This window comes from Zootermopsis nevadensis, unplaced genomic scaffold (assembly GCF_977971745.1).
Source record: "Zootermopsis nevadensis isolate Lab colony 2312 unplaced genomic scaffold, Znev_1.0 Znev_ptg000061l, whole genome shotgun sequence".
Lineage (NCBI taxonomy): Eukaryota > Metazoa > Arthropoda > Insecta > Blattodea > Termopsidae > Zootermopsis > Zootermopsis nevadensis.
The window spans coordinates 17,605,805-17,630,935 of NW_028259192.1; the positions used below are offsets into that span (position 1 = coordinate 17,605,805).

The 25,131-nt window shown below is 35.4% G+C and overlaps 4 protein-coding genes and 1 non-coding gene across 8 annotated transcripts in view; 3 read left to right on the top strand and 2 right to left on the bottom strand.

Moving 5' to 3' along the window:
- LOC110830662 (lachesin) overlaps positions 1–10,360 on the top strand; it is a 555,442-nt gene extending 545,082 nt beyond the window's left edge. Inside the window, exon 16 of one of the 2 annotated variants that reach the window (XM_087340972.1) lies at positions 10,319–10,360. The gene's annotated coding sequence lies outside the window, so the exon portion shown is untranslated. Of the gene's footprint in view, positions 1–1,626; positions 3,190–10,318 lie in introns of those variants that run through there. The other variant, XM_087340974.1, reaches the window with a different exon arrangement.
- Positions 993–1,076, bottom strand: TRNAL-CAG (transfer RNA leucine (anticodon CAG)). Its single transcript has one exon. It is a non-coding gene; the product is annotated as a tRNA-Leu (tRNA).
- Kdsr (3-ketodihydrosphingosine reductase) lies at positions 3,171–8,862 on the bottom strand. 3 transcript variants are annotated; one of them, XM_022065733.2, is made up of 8 exons: positions 8,776–8,862; positions 8,343–8,463; positions 7,475–7,643; positions 6,817–6,959; positions 6,231–6,422; positions 5,834–6,001; positions 5,358–5,459; positions 3,171–4,891 (listed from the first exon to the last, which is right to left on the bottom strand). In XM_022065733.2, exons 2-8 carry the CDS (start codon positions 8,448–8,450, stop codon positions 4,781–4,783), a joined length of 993 nt encoding a protein of 330 aa, XP_021921425.2. In that variant the 5' UTR covers positions 8,451–8,463; positions 8,776–8,862; the 3' UTR covers positions 3,171–4,780. The 3 variants fall into 3 exon arrangements, with proteins under 3 accessions (XP_021921425.2, XP_087197109.1, XP_087197110.1); XM_087340983.1 differs by lacking the exon at positions 8,776–8,862 and having other exon boundaries at positions 8,343–8,574; XM_087340984.1 differs by lacking the exons at positions 8,343–8,463; positions 8,776–8,862 and adding an exon at positions 8,104–8,257.
- On the top strand, positions 9,432–16,290 carry RIOK2 (RIO kinase 2). The gene is made up of 7 exons (XM_022065463.2): positions 9,432–9,661; positions 10,319–10,460; positions 11,051–11,219; positions 12,467–12,676; positions 13,267–13,458; positions 13,572–13,664; positions 13,970–16,290. The coding sequence occupies exons 1-7, from the start codon at positions 9,596–9,598 to the stop codon at positions 14,616–14,618; spliced, it is 1,521 nt and encodes a 506-aa protein (XP_021921155.1). The 5' UTR covers positions 9,432–9,595; the 3' UTR covers positions 14,619–16,290.
- Positions 16,291–17,152: 862 nt separating this feature from the next.
- Positions 17,153–24,682, top strand: LOC110830894 (sorbitol dehydrogenase). The gene is made up of 8 exons (XM_087340981.1): positions 17,153–17,310; positions 18,105–18,138; positions 19,149–19,313; positions 19,993–20,152; positions 20,298–20,482; positions 21,783–21,961; positions 22,816–22,937; positions 23,685–24,682. Exons 1-8 carry the CDS (start codon positions 17,257–17,259, stop codon positions 23,848–23,850), a joined length of 1,065 nt encoding a protein of 354 aa, XP_087197107.1. The 5' UTR covers positions 17,153–17,256; the 3' UTR covers positions 23,851–24,682.
- Positions 24,683–25,131: the final 449 nt, after the last annotated feature.

Here is a 25,131-nt window from a genome sequence, read left to right on the forward strand (position 1 = left end):
GAAACAGAAAGAGATTTCACAAGTTTGGAATGTCCGGTCTGCTTACTATATCAACATATGTGCATAAAGGGGACATGTAAAATTACGTAATTTAAATATTCAGAACTTATTATTGAAAGTAATCGTTCTTCTCCGTGAATCTTATCGGTTGCGTAGTACCTGCCCATATGACAAAAGATTTTAGCAGAGTGCTAATATTCTAGGATTACTTTAAAAGCTGAAATTTAAAAAGATGGGTTGGGGGTTCAATATACACACTAGGCCTGCTTAATGACAAACTTTGTTGCTTATACACTTTTCCTGGCAACTTATTGTTGGGGCAGATAAATTGTGTTGAAGGAAATTATAATGTATGAAGTTACATAGGATAATTTAGTGCGAATACTGTCATTGTTTCCTAAAGCTACCTCCATTGAGCACAGTCCTACCTGAGAACCTAGTAGTACATTCATTTTATTAAACCAGAACGTCCATTAACGTATTCACAAGACCCCTTGTAGATTCTATCCTGAGGTAGATTAATTAGTCATATTTTCCGAAGAACGATTTTAATATTATCCTCCCATCTACACTAAAGTCTTCCTAGTCCGGTGAAATCAGAAATCTGTAAACCATAAAATATTTTATGAAGACGCTGGTCAGCAGTAGAAATATTATACCAAATGTAAATATTTTTTGCGTACAAGAGTAGCATCCTTAAGGTCCGTGCTTAAGAACATCGGCCACAACTCAGTACTCGTTCGTGGGTGGCAGGGTTTTTGGTTATCGAGACAGCTTTGCTTTCTGTTAGTGGTTTCTGGAGAGTAACATGATCTGTCCATCTTCACCTTCTCTGAAAAGTCACTTATTAGAAAGTAGGCGGAGCAAATTGGCGAAAAGAAACAAGCCAAAACTCTATATAGAGAGGTCATTTTCATCCCTCTGAAGTAATTTATGATTCCAGTATTTAAAACTCTTTGGTGTAAGTAAATAAAAATGGTTCCAAAAATACTTGTCAGAAGTGGGATTCGAACCCACGCCCACAGAAGTGGACTGCGACCTGAACGCAGCGCCTTAGACCGCTCGGCCATCCTGACATGAACATAGGTTCTGCCGTACGGCATTAAAACGGAGTAGTTGCTGGCAGTTTGCCCATATCAGGAAGTCATACTTTTAATTGTAATTAATGCAATAAAATAAATATGCCGATTTGTCGACTACTAACAATGCAAGAATATGTTTTTGTACTTTCTTTGCTTTATATACAAATTCCTGTCGATTTTGGGCGTAAATTCAGTTAATAAACATACATACAATTGAACATGGTTGTCTTCTGGGTTGTAATGCCGTGTAGTCTGGTAGAAGTTTACCAACGTTTCACAAGGTCCTTGCTGCCACCATCATCAGGGCGATTTTCTTTCACGCGTGGCGTATCTGATTTTTTTTGTTTTTCCGAAATATGGAGTCAAAAAAAAGTGAATGCCCTTATAATGCAAGCCAAATTGAGGCAGATTTATTTTCGAGCTGTTTGCTGTGAAAGCTTCGTACAGCAATTGGCTTGTCTTCCTGGTACGTGGTGCAATTGCAAAATGTGCGCCCATACTTCACATGCTGGTTCTTTTCACAGTTAAAATATTCGCTTCACAGTGTCTGGCATCACAACCCGGTAGTCCACTATCGTCATCTGTGCCGCCATAAGAAGATCAAATCTCATCTTTACTGGCTAACCGTTTATAACAGTTCATACATATTGTTAGATTTTAAGTGCAATCTGTTGTTAATAAAACGTCATTAAATAAGGTAGCAATAGATCTGTGGCAAATTTATAGTGTAAATCAAATTTCCTGAATAGTTTTTAGTCATCCAAAGTTTGTGAGACCAAATAATCAAGCATACATAAGGCCTGCTACAATGAAACATTTTCAAGACAAACTTTGATGAAGTGATGAATTTGAGTGTTAGTTTCAAATAAATGTAGTACTTGCAGGGTAAGAAAGTGCCCCGATCTTGTTTTCAATTACACCATCTCCCCTTCAATTTGCCGCTTCGCTTAACCCAAGAAATCACAAGGCATAAATCAAATCAGCTGTCTATTCTAATTGAATTTTACTTTGCGAAATGCGGCCGAAAAATTACCAACACCATGTGTGTAAATACAGTAGGTCATTGGATTAAAACTTATCAGGTAATTTCGTGATAGCGATAACTTGATTAATTTTTAATTAACCATGTTAAACTCTCTGCCGATGCAATTATGATGTACGCACACGGGTACTGCCCGATGCCCCTAAAAATTAAAATTAGATTGGAGTAGTCCGAAACAGAAAATACCGACAAGGAAAACCACAAGTTCGATTACATCGGCTGTACTCCCAACAGCGCTTCGTGAAGTGATAAAGGTGTACACATAAGACCCGATATTCTCAACCAAATTTTAAGCCTTTTTCTTTATAACATTAATAGCAGACATCAGAGTAATTTTACATTTGAATTCAGTCTGCAATTAATAATTTCGCCTGAATTATGAATGTGGTTTATCGAACGACCACATAGCAACGATTATTTCTAATAAACGAATGAACAGGAGGGGATGTAGAAGGAAGTGACCATGTTCTAATTTAAGGTTATATCCCAGAATTTGCCTGAAGGGACTGAGGAAAATCATAAAAAATCTCATAATACCCGGTCAGCATGACAATATTTGAATGCATAGCAGAAGTATAGACCAAGTTTTTTGTCAATTCCTTATTCCCCTATCCTTAAATTTCCTTTGAATTTCATTATATAACATCAAAAAGTGTTTAAAATAACATTTTTTTATTATATACAAATTCTGTGTACATTACGTTGTTTCAGAGAACATCAACATTTGTATTAGCTTTGAGTGAACAAGTTTACTTGATGTATAAAGTGAAGCATAAATTTTAACACCTCCATTTCTGGATGATTGGTTAGGTTATGTTTGTTACTCAGAAGAAAGCTTTAACCTTGGCAGTGCAGAGCCATGCAGAAATCTGATAGCAGTAAGTTCATTGCTAGAAACCAAAAGATATTTCAGCAGAGAAAACATTATGCACATATATTTTTATATTTTCACAAGGTTCATGTGTCCCTCCACAATGAATGTCAAACACTGAAGCGCAAAGCTTTTCTCCTGAGTAACAGCAACACAGTAATAAGGAAAATGTCAATTAAAATGTTTCTTACTTAGTTTACCTTTTATTTTGTGTGCCCCAGACTGGCATCTCAAAAATATTATACTGAAGAACAGTAAATGAGATCTATACATTTATATGATAAACCAGATTGAGTAGTTAAAAGTATTGAAACAAAGAACTCTCAAACTTATGACTTATTTTAGTATTCACAATGAAATTTCGTTTTGGAATGAAATACTATATTTATTAAGAGCCCACTTCATCTTTATCACATTGTAAAGTGTGCTAAATGCAATAATACAGCCAAAACTACAATAACCTAGCAAAACATTCTGAGACTGAACTATTTACTTAAGTACCATGAAGAGTTGAGAGGCGCAAATAAGATGACACTGTTGTGTTGGCAGTTTCCCATATGCAGTCTTATCACAATATCTGCCCCTTCTGTTATATACGAGGGGCAGTCAAAAGTTCCCAGAATTGTGATATAGCACTGTAATAGTAGGACAAATGGCAACGCTTACATAATCACCTTCAGAGTAGGACCCTTGCGCACACACACACTTGCTCCATCGATCTTGCCATTGTTGGAAGCACCGGCAGAAAGCTTCGTTTGGAATCTTCCGGAGTTCGGCCGTCACATTCGATTTGATGTCCTCCATGGTTGCGAAACTCATCCCCTTGAGGCCCATTTTCAGAGTAGGGAACAGCCAGAAGTCACTCGGAGCGAGATCCAGAGAGTATGGTGGTTGGGTGATGACGGGAATGCTTTTCTCAGCGAGGAATTGCTGCACAACCAGCAATGTGTCGAATGCGACAGCCAAACTCCGGAAGATTCCAAACAAAGCCTTCCGCCGGTGCTTCCAACAATAGCAGGATCGATGGATCAAGTGTGTGTGTGTGTGTGCGCAAGGGTCCTACTTTGAAGGTGATTAGGTAAGCATTGACATATGTCCTACTATTACAGTGCTATACCACAATTCTGGGAACTTTTTGACTGCCCTACGTACATCAGTACAGCTGCATTTTTAAGTGTTGTGTGTCAGTTTGAAATGGCTGATGCTAAAAACGCAAGTAAAGTTTTGAGTTAAAATCAAGAAAATGGACTTGAAAATCTGCAGTACTCCATCAGCACCAGTCACTTGTTTAGTGAGATCTGTTCTCATTAAATATCATTTGACAGTTCATGAGTTTGTCAATGAAGTCAACATATTATTTGGCTAATGTCAGTTGTTCACTACTGATGACTTTGGGTTTGTAAAATACAGCAAAATTTGTTGCATCTTTATTGGCTAATGACCAAGCCCAGTATTTCATGGCAACGTATCTCAGTCTCCGTATCCGTGTCATATGAGATCTATAGTCCCTTTGTGACAACATAACTGGTGATAAATTTCAGATGGATTTATGTTTATGACCTGGAAAAAAGCAATTATCATCCTAGTTCAATGTATCTGAGCAGCCTCAGAACTTTTTGATAGGCTATATGGTCAAGAAAATCTTGCAAATCCACTGTACATAAATTATGACACGTATTTTGGATTTATATTTCCCCCCCAGTCTAAGTACAGACACAGTCACATAATCTTGTGTTTCAGAAAAAAACAACAAACCACTTAGATCGCTTAAGACTCGTAATCTCTTCATTCTGATTTTTTTGTTTGGTTCCTCGTCTTCATACATTTGCGGATGATTCGATGAAATGACATCAAGTAGTGAACACTCACCAAGCGCATAATTCCCATTAAACTAACCTGAAACAAGCACAGCATCACTTCTTTCTACATGTAAGAATAATTACTTAAAAGAAATACAGTCTCCCCCTTGCTACAGTGAGATATGGTAAAACAGAACCTTGTTTTCAAGGTACTGGAGGACTTATATATAACACTCTGTTCATCACCATGTTCAGAAAAGCCAACCTTTAGGTAGTAATCTAATCTAGTTCAATCCACTTTAACATCTTAACACACGATTTCTTTAAAATCCATGTTTTAAATTTGTACCTGTTAATAAATTAAGAAATACAACACTGCAGGGAAAAACCTCTGAAACACTGGTAAACTTCTACCAGACTACAAAGTGCTATGGCCCAGGAGACAGCCATCTTCAGATTCACTGTTACGAAAATGTCAAAACCCAACTAAACATTGTGTTCAGAGTCTTACAATGCAGGCTTCAAGCAGTAAGACTTTCACAAACCGACAGAACTCATCATACCTGAGTAATAAGTTCAAGCACGGAGGAAACAGGAGCCATTCCTGCACAAAGAGTTGTAAGCATGAAACCCTCAGAACCAACCGTGCTGTAGAAATTTCCTGTCTGAAAGGAATACAAAATTTTTTATAAACAGGTTTCACAAATGAGACAATGCAAATATTAATATTTACAAATGACCATAATAAAAGCTGTTTACTATCATAAATTCATATTAGGAACTGCCTTCTGAGTTACTATTATTCACGATTCAGTGTTACAGCTTCTGAAACAGGTATCCAGGTAGAAAAATTATTAAGGGAATACATGAAGACATAATTCGAGCCTTACTTATTAAAACTTTTAATTTGCCCAACACTGCCCATATTTCAGACATTAAAATAAAATATAATACTCATGACACAATACAAATCAGGTACAATAACACTGCATTGTTTTTTACAGTGACCTGTAAAAGTGCTGTCTAACATGTAACTCACTAAAGCATCCTTCATGAGCTGTTTAGCTACAACTTCAGGTGAAACTATCCCAGCAGACTGAGAAATTAGTCTTGTTTCCATAGGCTTGGACTTTTCCTCATTAGCAAATCCAGGAGTGTCAGTGTCTGGTGGTAGAGACAGTGTGACTGATATGTTGTATGGTTTGACCTGTGAACATGTGTATACCAAATACTAAATATTGTTTGACCATTTACGCTAATATAGTTTAGTTAATATAATTCTGATGCCTTTTCTTGCTGACTTTTAGAGTATATTAAAAATATCTTCACTCCGCGTAACAGCGTTTTCATTTACACCATACATTATAGGTAACATAAGAGCATTTCCGATGATCAAGATGGAAATTTTAATTGAGTGGAATATAGAATCTTCATACCTCCATATGCAGAGATTCAGCAAGACCGCGGAGTGCAAACTTAGTACTGCTATAGACTGTGTAGCCATATATACCCAACATAGCAGCCTGAGATGCAACAATCACGATCCTACCTTCACCTCTTCCCTTCATTCGTGATATCACAGCTTTGATAGGAAATAATGTCCCCAAGAAATTCAAATTCAGTAAGTACTGTAATAAAAAATATACAGCAGATGAAACAAAACAACACAAAAATCAGTAGTCCTGTTATGAGACAATGTCCCTACAGTTAACCTATTAACTGCTTAAATAAACAGTTATGTTCATTTCACAAAATTACATTTGAACTATGTGATGAATTTTTACTAAAATTGGTATAGATATTGTGCCACTGGGGATTACCCCATCTTCATAACCTCTCATTCCCTGTCACCAAGATGTTGACTAAATGGACTTTGGGACAGATGTGACACTAATGCCATGGGTAATGAAATTTTGTGCACTGTAAAGTCTTAAAAAGAAGTGACATTCTGTTAAGGTTAACCTTTTTGTAGAATGTAATATGATAACATAGTTTCAGGCTTGTTATACAGTTACAGTTTACCTTAATATCATTCACAGAAGTATCTTCCAACCTCCCACATATTGCCATTCCAGCACAATTCACCAGCATAGATATAGGACCAATTTCATCTTCAGCACCATGAAGTACCTTCTCTATTTCATCATAATTTTCACTTACGTCTACTGTAATTTAAATGACACATTTACTAGTAAGAGTGGCAAAAACAGACAAAGAAACTACTTATGCTACACCATTTAACACATGTCTCCATTCTTAGAAATATTGGTATCAGGCTTATTTCTTATTCAGCAAAGGCAAAAAATTCCCTTCCCCTAACCACAACACCATGAAGGATAAATAAAGATATAGAGATGAAGCTCCATGCATTATACTTCCCAACAATTGAGAGTAAAATATATAATATACTATTATTTACATAGAACTTAGCAACAACAGTTTGGGATTATGATAAGTATTACCAATTATCAAATAAAACAGAGGAAAATATTAATTCCAGCATCGAGATAAAAAAGTTACATAGACTGTCTACAGTGTTAAAAAATGGAGTAGTCAAGTTAATATTTTTAACATAATCGCTAAAATGAAAAAAGTAAACAAAATCAATAAATGAAATAAATAAATACTGATAATAAATGACTAGCATGGCCACTGATATTACAATTACTGTCCTACTTACATGAAATATATTGTACTTTCTGATCCTCATGGTTCAGACAGTGTTTCTTCACTTCTGATACTGCACTTTCCAACTTCTTGACATCTCTTGCTATCAGGGTAACATTGGCACCACTTGCTGCAGCTTCAATAGCTACACACTTTCCAATACCACTGGAGCCACCTGTTATCTAGTATTTAAATTCAAAGCAACATTCTTGTAGTAACATTCAACATAAACACAAAACTGGTGCAAAAGCAGGCAAAATGCAAATGTATTTTTTTGCAATACTGTTAACATAATTTTCTGTAGAATTCATACCACACACTTCATCTAACACTGGTAGAAGATTATCTTAATAGGAGCAGATGGTATGATAACATTGCACTAAAAGAGGGGATTTATTCATTCATTTTAATAATATACAGACTTATAGAGGTCTCTGTATACTGACATTGGATAACTTTAAATCAGATCAAGAATTCTGAGCATGATGTGAAACTGGCACCCTAATATGTAACTTAATTTTGTCATATAGCTTGTACAGTGACTACAGCATTGTATTTCTGCCTGGTGGAAACAAATAATTCCTTTAGAGCACAGGGGTACCACCTTCTTCAACAACCAGTAACATTGCATTTTGTATTTACAAGTTTCATATCATTCAGTGTACACAGGTATTATCTCCTTAAATGCATTAACCAGTTTATCTCTGTAAAATAAAGACCCAAACTGTTGTATTAATGAATTTGTTCAATGTTCTTTGTATTCATCTGATAGAAATCTGAACCGTGGTACGCGCACCATACTTTGAATACACTAGTATAACCCTAAAAACAATCTAGGCAGCCCCGCAATACTGCAAAGAACATAAATGTATTCTACTTACCACCACATGTTTGTTTTTCAGGGATTGTAACTTCGATCTCAGCAGTATCCGTTTCGTTATTAGTACAATAATACACAAAGCTATAGAGAAAATAAATATTTCCAACATTGTGTTATGTATTCTGTAAAGAAGTAAAAGACCAGTTACATATGTCGATAATTTAAATTACAAAGTTGAGTGAAATCTCCATTGAGCTAAGCTTACATAAATACTTCAATACAGTCGTTCCGAGAAACGATATATTTTTGTGTATGCTTCAAAGATGGCTCTGCTAAAGTTTCCAGTTTCAAGCAAAGCAAAAAGTAAACAGTGGATCCACGGTTCCGGAAAATCTGACGTAAATACATCTCTGTAAAGTAATGTAATGAAATGAAATGTAATATAATAATTCTTATATAAGATAAGTACTTGTGATAATCTAAAACGTTTTTACCAGCACAAAATTATCTAGTCTACGACGCACTTCTTCTACAACCGATTCACAGCTCAGCTCCTTCCGCAATAACGAAAGCGGATTGTTGACGGCAGTAATGTAACACAATAATGCCGAGTAAACAGATGACGTTTCTTAGGTAACATAACAATGCACGCAAGTTGACCATTGTTGTCGGTCCATATTTACACATTGTTGATATGGATCTTACACGTTTTCCTTTCACTTTTTTGCCGAATGACCCTTCCGTATAGATGTATTTACGTCAGTATGTCCAAAATTACTGAAGTCTGTAAATAAACCCGGTACAGGCAACAGATTGTTTTGATTATTTACAATTTGCACTACAAGTGACCTTTAGCCAAGAAAGGAATATCACTGTTCAAAATTACGACATCTTAATGTAATTTGGGCCATGTGACTTCTCCAATCATTATAGTGTTGTTCAAACATTCCAGTTTTGAATAAAATTTATGAGGTTTAGTATAAATGTTTGTGAACAAAACATACATATTAAATTTTTCCAACTATATCTTGCCGATTGAGCTGTACTACCAACATCGACCACAATTAACAACAGATGGCAGCTGTTCATGGTGTGAATGACGACAGCACAATGTATACGTGACGTCAAAGTTGCCAACTTTCAACATTGTCTGTGAAGTGGGTTGTACTACGTTGGTACAATGTGATCTAGGTTATCTGTAGTGTCCTGTGTGTTATGGTTGTTGTACTAAGGATATTCTTTTTTGATATAAATTTTGTTGGTTGATTCTGTTGTCAGGGAATCTCTGTTACTGGTATTAAAAGTGCTGTGATTATGGGGAAATTGAATGTTACCATCTTACGGTATTTAACAAAGGAAGATTTCAGAGTGTTGACAGCCGTAGGTATAAGTATATAATAGTGTATAAGTTTCCATAAATGTGCAGTAATAAAACTTTCTTAGTCCGTAGAAACATATTACCTTTTTTGGATCAGAACTCTTGACTCTAACGTAGACGAATGATAGTGTCCCAATAACATAACCAAACATCCACTTTGTTCAAGTGGGTTTACTTTTGTTTCATTCTTGGAACATGTTTACAAACCGTGCTCAGTCTCTAGCCTCACAAGTCTCTATGTTTTAAATAACATGTATATTAAACTAGGCTTTCTATGCAGTGAGAAATAATAAATCACAAGTGTGGAGTGTGATGGATGAAAAGCAGACATCAGTAATAAGAATTTGTTTAATCAGGCCTTTGAAACCAATTTGAATTTTAAAAGATGATGTCACTCCTGCCGTTATAATCGCGGGATCGTAAACGTATATAAATATTCTTTTTTCTGACTGGTGGTTTGAGTTTATTTACATTTTTAATTATTTAAATAGCCATATTATTTCTTTAATTGTTATTGTAGTAATGATGAGTGGAAGCAGCAGAAGTGGTGTTGTGTATTATATTATCATTATATTACTTTTAAAACATTGAAAGTGTAACTTTTTCTCAGGGTTACTGCTTTAAATGTCACTTGTATTTAAAAATTTGGATTGTTTCAGATTGAAATGGGCATGAAAAATCATGAGCTTGTACCAGGATCTCTTGCAGCATCTATAGCAAATCTTCGACATGGTGGTGTTCATAAACTCCTGAAAGAATTATGTAAGAATCGACTTCTTAGCTATGAACGTGGGAAACACTGTGAGTATTAAATATGGTGAAAACTAACTATGCTGTGTAACTACCCATTAAGAATACAAGAAATTTTTTATAGAATGAAAATATTGGTAGTTTAATGTTTAATACCAGAACTGATATTGTTCCGCAAGCACAGTTATGTATTTGCTGATGTAGAGGTAAAGTAATATAAGTACCAAAATTTATAGTTCATAGGATTTATTTCACATAAGTTTGCACAAATATATTTAAGAAATAGTTATTATTTTCTCTGTTTACAGCTGGAAGCTCAAGGAAAATTAATGTAATTTCTTAGCAAAAACTATATTGTCTGGTTTTCTGTGTTACATACACTGTGTTTTGATACTTGTGCCTGACAGTGTCAAAATGTGACTGTTTGTAGGATTAAGATTATTAATACATGGAATTGAATCACTTACCATGGTAAAGACTTTACTATTACACTGTGTGTAGCATGCAGTTATGATTTACTATTATGTAAGTGCTTTCTTTTTCTTTACTGTTACTCCAGTGTTGCATTTAATCCCATATTTCTATTTTTATTTCAATTGAGTCTTAAGTAATGTTTTACAATAAAATTAACTCTGTTATAGATGATGGTTACAGACTAACTAATGCAGGTTATGACTATTTGGCACTGAAGACCTTGACATCAAAAAATGCTGTTTCTTCATTTGGAAACCAAATTGGAGTTGGGAAGGAGTCAAATATTTATGTTGTTGCCAATGAAGAAGGCCAGCCACTTTGCTTAAAACTTCACAGGTAAATTGAAGCTGTATGACAAAGTATTTTTAGAAGGAAGCTATCATCCAAAATATCATTGACTAATTTGAGGTCCAACTTTTAGATCTATGTGATACTTCTGCCCAAAGAATGCAAGATAGCAAGAAAATTAACATAGATAATAGTAACATAAAGAATAAAGACCCTATCAGGACCTGTCTGGCCCAAAGCTATGTAACTCAGAGTGGTATATTCAGATTGCAAGTTCCACTGACATTTCTGGAAATAGGTAACTGAGAACAATTGCCCCAACACCCTTACTGGCTCCAAAGTTTCAGTATAGTCCATTAATACCGCTTTTGAAGTAATTTTATTTCCCATTAGTTTGAAGATGCACTCTGTCTTTAGTTTAATGATGGATTATGTTAGTGCCATTGAGGTTTTCACAGCGATGAGTATGAAGATTTCTGTCTTCTGGGTAGTCTGTCGATGTTGACCAGCGTTTCAGGGGTCGTACTACCTCCGTCATCAGGGCAATGAATGTGCCAGTGGGGTGTGTGGGGCACCTTGACAGTAGTAGACTCCTTCCTTTTTGGCTTATTTTAGCCTGGTCACAGGGTAGAATGCTGGCTGGTGGGTTCTCTTGCATTAGAATTTCACGTGCTACTCATGGTATAGTTAGAGGTAACATTTATGCTCATAAACATTTCAGGAAGACTACTTTACAAATCTGATATTACAATAGCTGTCAGAAATGGTACCCTTCAATACTGGAATATATTTCACATGAACATATTTTCTGACACATTAAAATTCACCTTGCGTGAATTGTAGAACGATTAAAATGTTATAATTATTTCTGTAGACTTCCTGTTTCAAGTTTCTCCAAAGATTAAAGATTGCATTTTCATCAACATTGTGGCCATAGTCTTTTACTGATTGTTTGCTCATCAAAAAGTCTTTAGACACACAACTGATTTTTTTTCGCTGTGTGCTGGTGTGTATTAGTGTGTTGAAATTACACATTAAACAATTCTCAACGAGAACATTCAGTATATATCATACATTTTTAGATGCAAACATAAAGAATACTCTCAGGTGACTGGCCACTGCCAGCTGTGCACTTACCATGCCAGTAGTCTTGCTACCTGTTTCTCCTGTGTACTTGGTACTGATTTGTAATTTTAACTATGAATTCTTCTGTACAAGTGATGCATCTCACTTGCTACACAGCAGTGTGTAATAACAGAAATTACTTGGTTAATTGAACCATAATTTTTTTGTAGGCTTGGTCGTACATGTTTTCGTAATATAAAAGAGAAACGCGACTATCATCAACATCGGCATACTGCGTCTTGGCTGTACCTGTCTCGTATCTCAGCCACCAAGGAATTTGCATACATGAAGGCTTTGCATGAACGTGACTTCCCTGTACCTAAACCTATAGATTTTAACAGACACTGTGTAGTCATGGAGCTTGTAGAAGGAAAACCATTGTAAGTATTTATTGAAATAAGTATCATGTATTTTGAAAAACTGTCTTAATTATTTATACATCATAGATTTATTGTCATGCGTACAAGAATTTGGTTTGCAATCATTGTAAAAGTACTTTATTTACATGAATAAAAAATTACTTAATTCTGAGGCAGGAGCTTAAAAATTAAAAATTAAAAATACTGGGGAAAAGGGTGTTTTAGTGAATGCTGTACAATTTCATCAATTTTCATATGTCTATTGTTACTTCTTTCACAGTAATTTAGTATCATAATTTTAACATTTTTTATTTATCTTCAGATAATTTGCCTTGATTTTTCTGAATTAACAGTAATTTGGCATCAAAATTAATTTCACTGAACTATACACAATGACATATTTAAGCTGATGACAGATACAAGTTTCTGTATGCTTTCATGAGTGGAACACTTTCCTCCCTGTAGGGCGTCAGATCATACAAAATATTGTAATTGTTCACAGATTTAAAATAAATTGTCACATTAGCTTACTGTAAGTATCACATTTTCTTCTGATGAAATAATTTTCTATGCATCATTTTCTCAATTTACTGAGGTTTTTGTTTTCTTAGTTGCCAGATGCATGAAGTTGCAGATGTCGAGTCTCTGTATGACGAGTTGATGGATTTGATTGTAAGACTTGGAAATCATGGTGTTATACATGGAGACTTCAATGAATTTAACATAATCATAACAAATGAAGGAAAACCAATTCTTATAGATTTTCCACAGATGATATCCACTTCACATCCTAACGCTGAGATGTAAGTTGAAATTAGTTTACTTTCCCAATAGGGATTTATCTATTATATGATATTGTCTGAGCTACCCTGGCTTACGTTTAGCATCGCTTAAATATGTTTCTTATTTTCCCTAGGTTTTTTGATAGAGATGTGAACTGCATTCGCGATTTCTTCAAGAGGCGATTTGGATATGAAAGCAGCTTACATCCGACGTTTAGTGATGTAATGTATGTAGCATTATATGTACATTTACATTTTACTGATTTATGTGTGCAGTGTTACAGACACACATTTATCAAATATCGGAGAAAAATGGGTGTAAAATTTGGCAGTCCATCAACTACTTATAGACTTAAAGAAAGTTTATTATCCTGTTACAGGAGAAATACTGTACAACCTGTAGTAAAGTTACAGATGTTTAATGCATGAAATGAATAAAAATTTTGTAATTTGCATCTGGAATAACCTTTGCTTTAGTTCTGTTGTATTATTAAAACTGAATTTGCATTCATTGATGTGGTTTTGTTTCTAGGAGGGAGGATAATTTGGATGTGGAAGTATCAGCCAGTGGCTTCACTCGCCAGATGGAAAAAGATTTATATGTTGAAATGGGAATTGAGAAAGATGATAATGAAAGTGTAGAAGTGGGAGAAGAATTAGACAAAAGAATTGGACATTCAGAAGTTGAACAGTTGAAAAATAAAGCAGAAGATATGTTAAATGATGAAGTTGACTGTGAAGTTCAGAATAATAGTGAAGAATGTGTCATTAATAATAATTCAGAATCTGACATAGCCAAATTGCCCTCAGTTATAACTGCAGCACAGAGCAATTCTATCAGTAGCGGCAGTTTAAAGGACGAAGATACTGAAAAGTTACAATATTTGAAAATGAGCAGAAATCCTCATTGCTTATCTGATGATAAAACTTGTGAAAAAGAATGTCCATCAGAAAGAATTAGATTTTATAGCAGCACTTTTAGCGTACGTAGCACCTCCACAGCAGCCACTATAGCTCCAGGAGAGATTCGTAGCCGTGTAAAAAAGTCTTTGGAACAGCGTGAGAAGTCTTCCTTGAAGAAGAGAATTACAGTAAAAGGAGAAGCCAGTGCAGTAACACGATCTCGAAGAGAGAATATGGATACAATCAAACAGTGTGATGGTATCTGGAATTGGGAATGAAAATATATTAAATAAAATTCAGATGTCTGTGTTTACCAAGCATAGTGGTTTAGACTGTTAATGGAAAGTAATAAATACTTTGCAAGCTCTCTTCTTTGAAATTATAAAATTTCTCCTAAATGGGTGTGTGTCTTTGTATTGCACATTAAAAACATGTATCCTTTCTTATCCATGTTATGTTTTGTCAGATGAAAGCCAGTAATAATCTTTTCCTGTTCAGAAACTGAGTTGTGTAAGCCAGTGATATGCAACCAGTGTGCCGTTGAGGCCATCTAGATGTGCCACGAAATTTTCACCTCATGTTATAATTATAACCATAATGAGACAAATAATTGTTTATCTTTTTTTCTGCTCTGTCTCAGTTTTCATTTTCTATATTATGATCGGGCAGACTGAGGACAGAAGATTTGCTAAATGGAATTGGAAAACAACACATCCACTTCGCAGCAAAACATGTGTAACCCCCCCCCCCCCCCTCACTTTTATTGCCACTCTGTATTTTTCTGCAATCTACATGTAAAAATATGATTAAGTATCTTTAAGTTTAAATGTTTACACATAGTTAATAAATTTTGGATCAAACAGTGGGAAATATTATATTTTAATTTATTTTGAATAATGAATATATTTAAAATAAATGACAGTAATAAAGATGGATAATTATGAACATCAAATAGAATATTTTTCGGTTGGGGTCGATAAGTTGTCACAGCCAGTCAATGTCATAAACCACCTAAACCCCCACAATATGAAAAATGGGGTTGGTGTGCTGCCATGACTCTTCGACAATATTTAGTACGCCACGAGTGGGGAAAGGTTGCACAACACTGCTGTAAGTGATAAAGTTTCTGTTATTGTTTTGCAGTTTCTGCTATCAGGTCATGTTTATGAACTGTATCAAGATAAGCCACATTCATAAATACGAGGATGTTAGAATACATGACCTTGACAAACATCTCTTTGGAATATTTTGTGATTATATAATCTGAAATTTTTTGTTTGGAATTTGCAAATTATGTTAAATTTATATTGTTGTTAGTATTAAGGTCAGACTATCTTGTTTTTCCTGATGGTAGTGTTCAAGGTGCATAGAGGTGACAGCAAAACAGTTCATTTTATTTGTATTAATAATTTTAGCTTAGTTTCTTCATTTTATAAGGAATCATTCAGCAGTATTCATGTGTTTCTCCTGTCCAATAACTTTTAAACCAACTTTTGGACTTGTTATGAACATCACAAAAATAGAGAGCACCTCCCCTTATTACTTTTTTATAATATCTTGTCATATTTTCAGGTGTTTGTTTAGTGGGGATTCATTCTTCAACCTATGATCCTGCATGGTTTTGCATAAAATATTTACTGCCTTGTGATAATTATGTTTTAATGTTGACACAAAACTTCCTTCAGCCAAGAACGATACTTGACAACATCGCATAGATATCTGTGTTTTACTGCAAATTAAAATTAAGCCATCTGATTATAACCACAACTCTAATCTTCACTCTCATTGTTTCTCTGAAGGTTAAGGAATTGCAAACTAATCCTTGGACAGTCATGTTGGTTCATCACTGTTATTCTGACAGATGTTTTTCTAAAAGTATGTAACATAGTAGTTGATTTGTAGATTTATGGATCACTTATAAATAAACAGATTAGAAACTTTTTTGTTGAACTCTGGAGATAAAAAAATTAATCTTGTGTTGCTATGTTTCAAGTGTTTTAATTGGTAAGAATTAACTGAGATTTTTTCCACAGTGATGGCAGACTTGTGTGAGATGAAGCAAATTTAGGTTTTGCCGAGGACAAGATGGCACTGGAGAAAGGTCTTCATATTGCTTCTTTATTTCTGACCTCTTAAATCTGTGAATAATAATAATAATTACAATTTAATGCCTGTCCAGCCACAAAATTTTCTTCTCTGCTTTCCTCTGGAGGATTTCTCTTAGCCCTCACTCTGTAAGACTGTAATTCAGTGTTATCTTCTGCCACCTTTCTTCACTTACTCTAGTATATATATCAGGTAGGCCTATTTTAATCTTTTCCTCTCTTCAGTGATGATTTTCTGGCAGATAATGTTTTGAACTGGAATTTGAGCAACTCTGATGAAAATGGGCCCCACTTCTAAAATTCAGGATTAATAAGCCTACAGAACCCACCAATATTTAATTACTCAGTGGACTGTTTGATTTAAAATTAACCATTTGGTTCTAACACTTTGTGTATTAATGGTGTCGTATCTATTAATGAAGTTATTTAAGTCGGCCAAAACAAGGGGAGTGCAGAAACGTTATGCTGATAATACTGTTGCAGGACTACAATGTGCTCAGCTGTAATTACCTTAGCCAAGCTGGCTCGCACAGGGCTACCCATTAGACCTGAAGAACTATAGGATCGAAAGTTTATTGACGTTTCAGAGGTGGCTATGGAGGCAGCAAACACATCTGAAACGTCGGTTAACCTCTTTCAGACTGCATGGTTTAGGAAATTATAAGCCCCGCCATGAGGATCTCAGATCACGCATGCGCAGAACGATTCTTCACGGTTTATAATGGGCTTAAGTTGTGTATCTCTCTTTATTGTGTGGTTGAGATAGGGAAGGGTTGACGTTGCGCACGCTTGTGAATATCGATTTCGAAGCATGGCCACCGACAATTTAACGGCAGTGCTGTATAAAGTGAATGATCTAAGGCTTGTAAGTTATTCTTATTAAGTTTACTGAATCGTGATCATGATATATTTCTGAAAATATGACCGCTGTCTAAAGTTTTGGTGATGTTACTGAAGCTAGGGCTCTCCAAATATGAATCATTGACGACACTGCTGAGCATGTAATAAATATTACTATAACGAAGCTTACTCGTGCTTCCAATTACTTTGGAAGTTTTTAAATTGGTCTGTCTTGTTGTCAGTTTTTCGTTTCAGGTAGGCTAGAAACACAGGTTCACTACATGTGTTTATTAGACGATTATGGGTCATTGTACTTTGCCTGTTTTTATCGTTCTTTGGTGTACTTCCTCAATGTGCCTATATCAGATCATGTGATGTAATTGCGCAGTGGCGACGTTTTTCTCCGAGGCCTTCAGTTTTCCACTTTTAACCATAATTTTACTGTGTTCCATAACATCTATCACAGCCACTGAGGTGCGCGATTGCCCTGACCTTGGTATTAAATAAGGGACTTAATCCCTGACCTTGGTATTAAATAAGGGACTTAATATATGACCCGATACTTGTCATCGAAATAAAGGAGCTTTCTGTAGCAGTCAGTAAACAAATGTAATTTACTTTCCATGATCAGAATGAATTCCGTTTCTGCAAGTGCTTTTTGTCCGTACTGGTATTTTGAACTGTCCGAAACACTCGCGTGATAAAAGAACGTGTTGAATAAATCTCGTTTTGGCGTTTAATTTTGTTGTACTTTGTTTCCTTCATCGCATTTATCTTTATCGAAACTATAATCGTTTCTCTTTTAATTGTTTTATACAGGAACAGCGACCAATTCCAGAACCAGATGATGACCGTAAGTTCTTATACGAAATAATTCTTATTTCCGTTATAGATACTTTGCAATTGTGTGAAACTCGGTAACCCTAAACGAAAATATTGTGTTTCCAACTACAGCATAAATACAAACGACACGTGTAAAATTAACTTCACAGACTACTTCATGACCTTGTAGTCAGTTTATGCTTATTTAACAACGTGTCTAACTGTTAAGCCAGGGTTGCCCAACATTTACGCGTAACCCGCACTCCGAAGGCTGCACTATAAAACTCAGAACGTTCTTATTTCAACTTGAAACACTTATTCTATGATTACATTCTAAAAGCGTTATCAGTACAAAGAGAACTGATTTTGTTGAATTAAATAAAGCATACTCTACAGGAATACAATATTTTAATTGCGATGAATGTAGTGTGAATTTGTGGATTGGTTTCTTCATGATCAGAATAGGGCCAAATGGCAGGTTCTTGTGAACAGTAATGAATCATCAGATTCCACAAAATGTGGGGTATTTAATGACTAGATGAACAGTTATTAACTTATTAAGAATAATTCTGCTCCATGATGTCAGATAGGTACTTGGAAGGGTGGATGGACTGATTGGTAAATTAGGTAGAAAATTAGATATATACAGGGATGGATGAGTTGATAGATATTATCTGAAGAAAAGGAGTGCTCTCTTTGCTGATTTTATGTTTTGAAGTGAATCTGAAGAGATTTATTGAGCAACAAAATCTAAATTTGTATGTATTTATGGTAGATAAGGTAATCTCACATAAGTACGTGCTACAAATATATTGAACACCTGTAAAGTTTATTTAATCTGGATAAGACATCAAGATGCTGTCATGATATGAGCTTTAGCACAGCTGTGTAGTCTAGTCGATGTTGACTAACGTTTCAGAGGTCATACTGCCTCCGTCATCATAGCCCTGTGAAAACCTCAAATCTTACACAGTATATTTTAATTTTGTGCTTGTAATGTAAAGGTACTAGTAATTACTGGCAATTTGTTTTTGGTACCAGAGGTGCTCCTGCAGATGGCTTGTGTTGGAATATGTGGGTCAGATGTCCACTATGTTGTCCAGGGTAGGATTGGGGACTTCATAGTCAAAGATCCAATGATAATGGGTCATGAAGCAAGTGGCATTGTTGCAAAAGTTGGAAAGAATGTGAAGCATCTAAAGGAAGGTCAGTATAATATGCTAAATTATCATAGATTAATTCTATCAAAATGTGGAATAGTTCTGGGAAGAATAAATTTATGTAAATTTTATATAATATTGTATTAATAGCTTTAAACTTTCAGTTTAGAGATTTTAATATTTTCAATATAGTGCAACAGTAGATTTGTAATGATTATCTGTACGTTTATGACAATTGGAGACATTATATCAATAGTAAGGTGGACATTGTCCATTGTCTGAGATACAGGCCTGTGTGTCCAACATAGTATTGGTGTGTGTATAGTAATTTACCTATATTGTGCATAAGTCTGTGTCAGTGCTTTGGGTTACAAGGAAGAACTACACAGATGGTCCAGTGGTTAGCATAATAACATATTCTATTCAAGAAGTCCCAGATTTATTCAGAACATATGCCACAAATCTTTAAACATTAAAAGACTCTGTCAATCTAATGACAACCAACCAACTGAAGAAGAAAGTAGGTCAACACCCAAAACATTGTTTATATGAAATGTAAATGAACATCATGGTCAATGAGAGATACATAATTAGTGAAGAATACATTTGGAAGCAATTTGTAATTCCACTTGTAAATTGCAGTACAACTTTCCACTCAGATTAGGATTTGTGGGTATAAGATTGAGTGCAGTTGAGTTGACTTAAATCTCACTAACCACCTGCAGGAGATCGGGTGGCCATCGAGCCAGGGGTGCCTTGCCGAATTTGCCGGTTTTGCAAGGAAGGAAAGTACAACCTGTGTCCTGATATTGTGTTCTGTGCCACTCCACCAGTGCATGGCAACTTGTCCCGCTATTATGTCCACGCAGCCGACTTCTGCTACAAGTGAGTCTGCTGTTAGTTAATCAAGCTATATGACATGGGCAGTACCACACTGAACATCAGATGATGGATAACGCCAAAGAAATTTAAAACGTTACAATACACCTATGTTAGGAAGATTTGGAAACAGTTGACATTTTTGTTTCAGATTGCCTGATCATGTTTCCCTTGAAGAAGGGGCACTTCTGGAACCCTTGTCTGTAGGAGTGCATGCCTGTAGGCGAGGTGGAGTTGGACTGGGGAGCACAGTTCTTATCACTGGAGCTGGTCCTATTGGGCTGGTTACTCTTATCACAGCAAAGGCCATGGGAGCTGCAAAAGTACTTATAACAGGTTAGAATGTTCATGATTAGTAAAATTGAGAGTTATACAGTGTGTGCTTTGAACCATGCAATGAAAGGGAGTCTTGAATTCAACTGTTAAACATTTGGCACAGGCTATTTCAATTTCAATTGTTCATTGATTACTTGACAGTCACTTGTCATTGGTAGACTGTTTGAAGGAATGGCAATTTATTAGCTAGTTTAACAATGTGTTTTGAACTGCATAATTCGTGTATATTTCAGTGGTAGATTGATAACGTAAATCGCCTATCTAATTATTTGTCTCAAGGGACTGAGGAATTTAAATTACCATTGTTGATCTCAAGGTGGGAAATTGAACCTGATACTGCCTGAATACAAAGCACAAGTGTTAATCACTCAGCGGTGATAATCAGTCTCTTTTAGATCATTTTTTGGATGTTTAACAACACTGTTTCAATACTGTGTCAATGAAAATGGTTATGAATTGTGAGTGGATAAATGTTTGGAAGGAGACGATCGTGGATAATGTGAAGCTAGTAACCAGTAGTCTGGACAAAATTTGAGCCAGGAACTGCCCAAAGACAAGTCTATACCAGACTACTTGATACCAAAGAATTAATTACTTTGCTATTCCTGCTACAGAAACCCATATCATCCTCTTTTTTCATATCACTATTATAACACCAGTGATAAAGATTAGAAATTATTAAAATTTTCTGTGTAATTTTCTTCATCCTTCTGTCACTTAATATTTTTTACGTCCAAATATTATCTTCAGCACTCTGACTGATCATTGTGGCTGATTGGCTGGCACATCTGATTGGGATTCAAAAGTTCCCAGGCTCAAAATCTTGGCTCAGAGACTGACTGGCTTGATATTTTTTGTAGTTTATTTCAGTCTCGTACCATAAATTAGACCATGACTGCTTCCTTCCATATTCTTTCCAATTTTTAATTCATGAATAATCCTATCATTCAACATTATATAGTCTGAACACTGACAGCACAAATAAATTCAGAAGTCTGTACTTAAAGCTCTTATTTTATATGAATGTGAAATATGGTTTCTCACCCTAAAGGAAGAACGTAGGTTGAAGATGTTTGTCAACAGCTTTATGTATTTAACCTTAAGTTTTTAGATAGGAGAAGGAAAGGTAAGACATTCTAACTGAATGATTAGCAAGGATTTTGTATGAACTATCCGCACCCATGACACTGAGAAATTTGCAGCACCGTCATTTCTGCTGCTATGGAAAATGTGAGCTGATTTGGAACACAATTCTAATACATTTAGGCCTAACTGTGTGTACATCGTCACACAATTCCAGACATTGTTGACCACCGCCTTGGAGTTGCCAAAGAGTTGGGTGCCGACTACACTTACCTGTCAACAGTTGGTGAAGATGAACAGGAAGCAGTGAGGACAGTGCATTCCTTGCTGGCTGAACCCCCTGATATCTCTATTGACTGCAGCGGTGCTGAAGCCAATATTCGGCTAGCAATTCTTGTAAATATGACTTTTAATGTTTTTTTGTGCTGCACACTCCACTTCAGTCTTTATGCACTTTATTAATGCAAAGTGCATGTCTTGTTAACACTATACTGAACTCTACTTGAAAAAAATATTTTTATTTATTAAATTTCTAGGCTAACATGCCTGGTAAAGAAATACCAAACCAATTTTTTTTAAACTTTTATGATCCAAGGGTTGGTAAAACAACACTAGATTTTCAAAGACACTGCTCCATGGAGTTCTTCTTCTTCTTCTATGGCTCTCCGGTCCATATTCGGTCCATGGCCTCCTCAATTCTCCTCTTCCATTCGGTCCTCTGTTAGGTCCGTCTGTCCGAGGCTTTGATCGGGGTTTTGAAACATCTTCCTTTTTACAGTGCAAGGTTGTTAGACTTGCGACCAACCCCCAACCTGGAAGACCAGGGTACCTGTCTTAGTCTGACCTCTCCCCCTAGGGAGGCCCTACCAGTAGCTACGCTACCGCCACTGAGGTACTCAAGCCCCACCACCACGCCAAGGTGCAGGTACCATTAAGTAGGGGCTCCATGGAGTTAGTGAGATATATTTGTAGACTTATTGTAAGCAACTAGTAGGGACGGATTGTGAAGAAAGGTGTCATTGCCTGTTTGAAGTTTCTATCCCAGTTTACCCCAAAGAAACTGATAAGAACCACCAAAATTATAGCTTTAGGTCAGGTTCATCTGTCAAGATTCAAATCAAATGATTCCCAAGTTCAGGTCAGACATTTTACTATTGATCTAGCTTGCTAATGTATTGCAGCTGAAAAAAATGGTTATTACTCAAGAATCAGTCAACCAATAAGTTTCATGTTTTCTTGACACACTGTAGGCTACTAAGTCTGGTGGTGTGGCTGTAATTGTTGGAATGGGAGCACCTGAAGTGAAGATCCCATTGGTCAATGCTCTTGCGAGAGAAGTTGATATCCGAGGAATCTTTCGTTATGCTAATGAGTAAGTGAAATGTTACGATGTAACACAAAAATTCTGTCTACACAACTGTTTTTATTTGACTGTATGCATGTTTTTTTTATTACACTAAAATGGGCCATCTTCAGGTAGATTTAAGTTTTGGATATTACTGACTGACAGACAGAAGTGTATGAATATTAAAATTACATTATAAATAGTTGAAATTTTTAAACTTGACACCGATTGAAAATTATTGAAATTAAAGTACATCGTAACACAACAGGATGCCGTTAATTAAGAAATGTTACATCACACACCGCACAGTCAAATTATTTTCATTACAGTTTTTTAAATTTGAGGTATACCATCTAAAAATATTTCATTCAAAAATATTGGTGTTAATTAAATGTATATCCAAGTCAAGTATCAAGATTTTTTATGATAAAATTATTTATTTCATTTATTCTTTTTGTAATGTTGGTGGTATTTGGATCAGTTTGTGCCAAAACTCAGCGTATGTTAAACTTTTGGTATAGACTACCCAAAACAAATTTAAATGAAATTTGTAAAATATTATTAGTGTATGAGACAAAATATATGAACTAAAAACCTCCCAAATATAAATGAATAACATTTAAATATCCTATATATTTAATTTCAGCGAAGGGTGATGCTGTGCCATGTAACTGATAAATAACTTGTAAATAAACAAAGTAACGATAAATGATACCAACACTGCTTGGAAATGTTATCAGTCAAACTACAGATACACTACACGTTACTTTTCAGATATCCAATTGCCTTGTCCATGGTGGCGTCAGGTGCTGCGAAGGTGAAACAGCTCATTACGCACAATTTCAGCCTTGAAGACACAATCGAAGCTTTTGAAGTTGCCAAGACAGGTGTTGGCAATCCTATAAAGGTGATGATCCATCCACTCAAAGAAAGGGCATAACCCATACATAACAAATGCCCTCATATTTTAAAAATAAAATATTAATTGGAGGTTTTATTCATATTAGCTGTTTCCACAAGTAAGAAGGTTGTCAGAAAGGTTGTGGTTATTTTATAAAATTTATATCACATGGTTTTATTACTACATTATACTGAGTAAAGAGCCTTTTTTATACACTAGTATTGGCTTAATCTGCACCCTGGAATAGAGTTCTTGAGTACCTGAAACTACTCTGCCTTTTATGAAACCCAGAGTTTCAGTCCTGTAACCACAAAAGTCAGCCATCTGCCCCTATGCTGAGCAAAATCCATTCTGAAGATGGCTGTCTTCTGGGTTGTAGTGCAATGTACTGCACTATCCCATCCTTTATTCATATTTTCCATATTTTAATATTAACTTCCTATTTGTGCCTAAGTCTTCTGAGTGTTTTTTATTTTAAGCTTTCCAATTAAAATTTTGACACATTTATTATCACATCTTGCATGCTACATGCCCACCCATCTCATCCTCGATATCTTCATTCCAGTTTTGGAGAAGAGTACAAGTTCCTCATTATGCAGTAATGGTTAGCCTCCTGTTACTTAATATCCTCTTGAACCCTTTTTCTCAACACCTAAACAACCATACAAAATACAGGTAAGAGCATAATCTTAAAACCTTGCATATGGAGCAGTGTTGAACAATTATCTAAATGTATAAATCATGCATACAAACAAGACTGTTAACACTTTAAAAAAATTGACAGTGAAACCACGGTTTCCTAGTTAACGTTGAATAACGTTTAACTGTAGAAGTATATTTGTATTGAAATAAAATTTTATTTACACATTAATGTATACCTTTACATCTTATCCATACGTGACGTCATCCGCCGACAGCTTATCTATGTGTTGTGTCGTACTCAAAAAAACACTCTAGAACCGTTTTTTGTTACCAAATAAATAACCAAAACTCCTAAACCGTAAGAGTTAGCCGAAATCTGTTTGCAAATTTGAAAAGCTCGTGTTTATTTACGTATTTCACTCGCAATATTTCCAGATCTAACTCTTATGCTTTAGACGTGGCAAGCGGTTGAAGTTAAGGAACAAGGGTATAGTTATTACATGTTTTGGGTAATTATTTCAACAATGTGTAAAATATGCATTATAGAATAAAGTAAATATCATGTAGAAAAATCCCTTTATTTACTCTTTAATTTACATATAGGTTTATATTCTCTATCTTACATACGTCTCGAGTTATTGGCTTTTGAAGAAGTTCCACACCAGCGTTACCTTACAT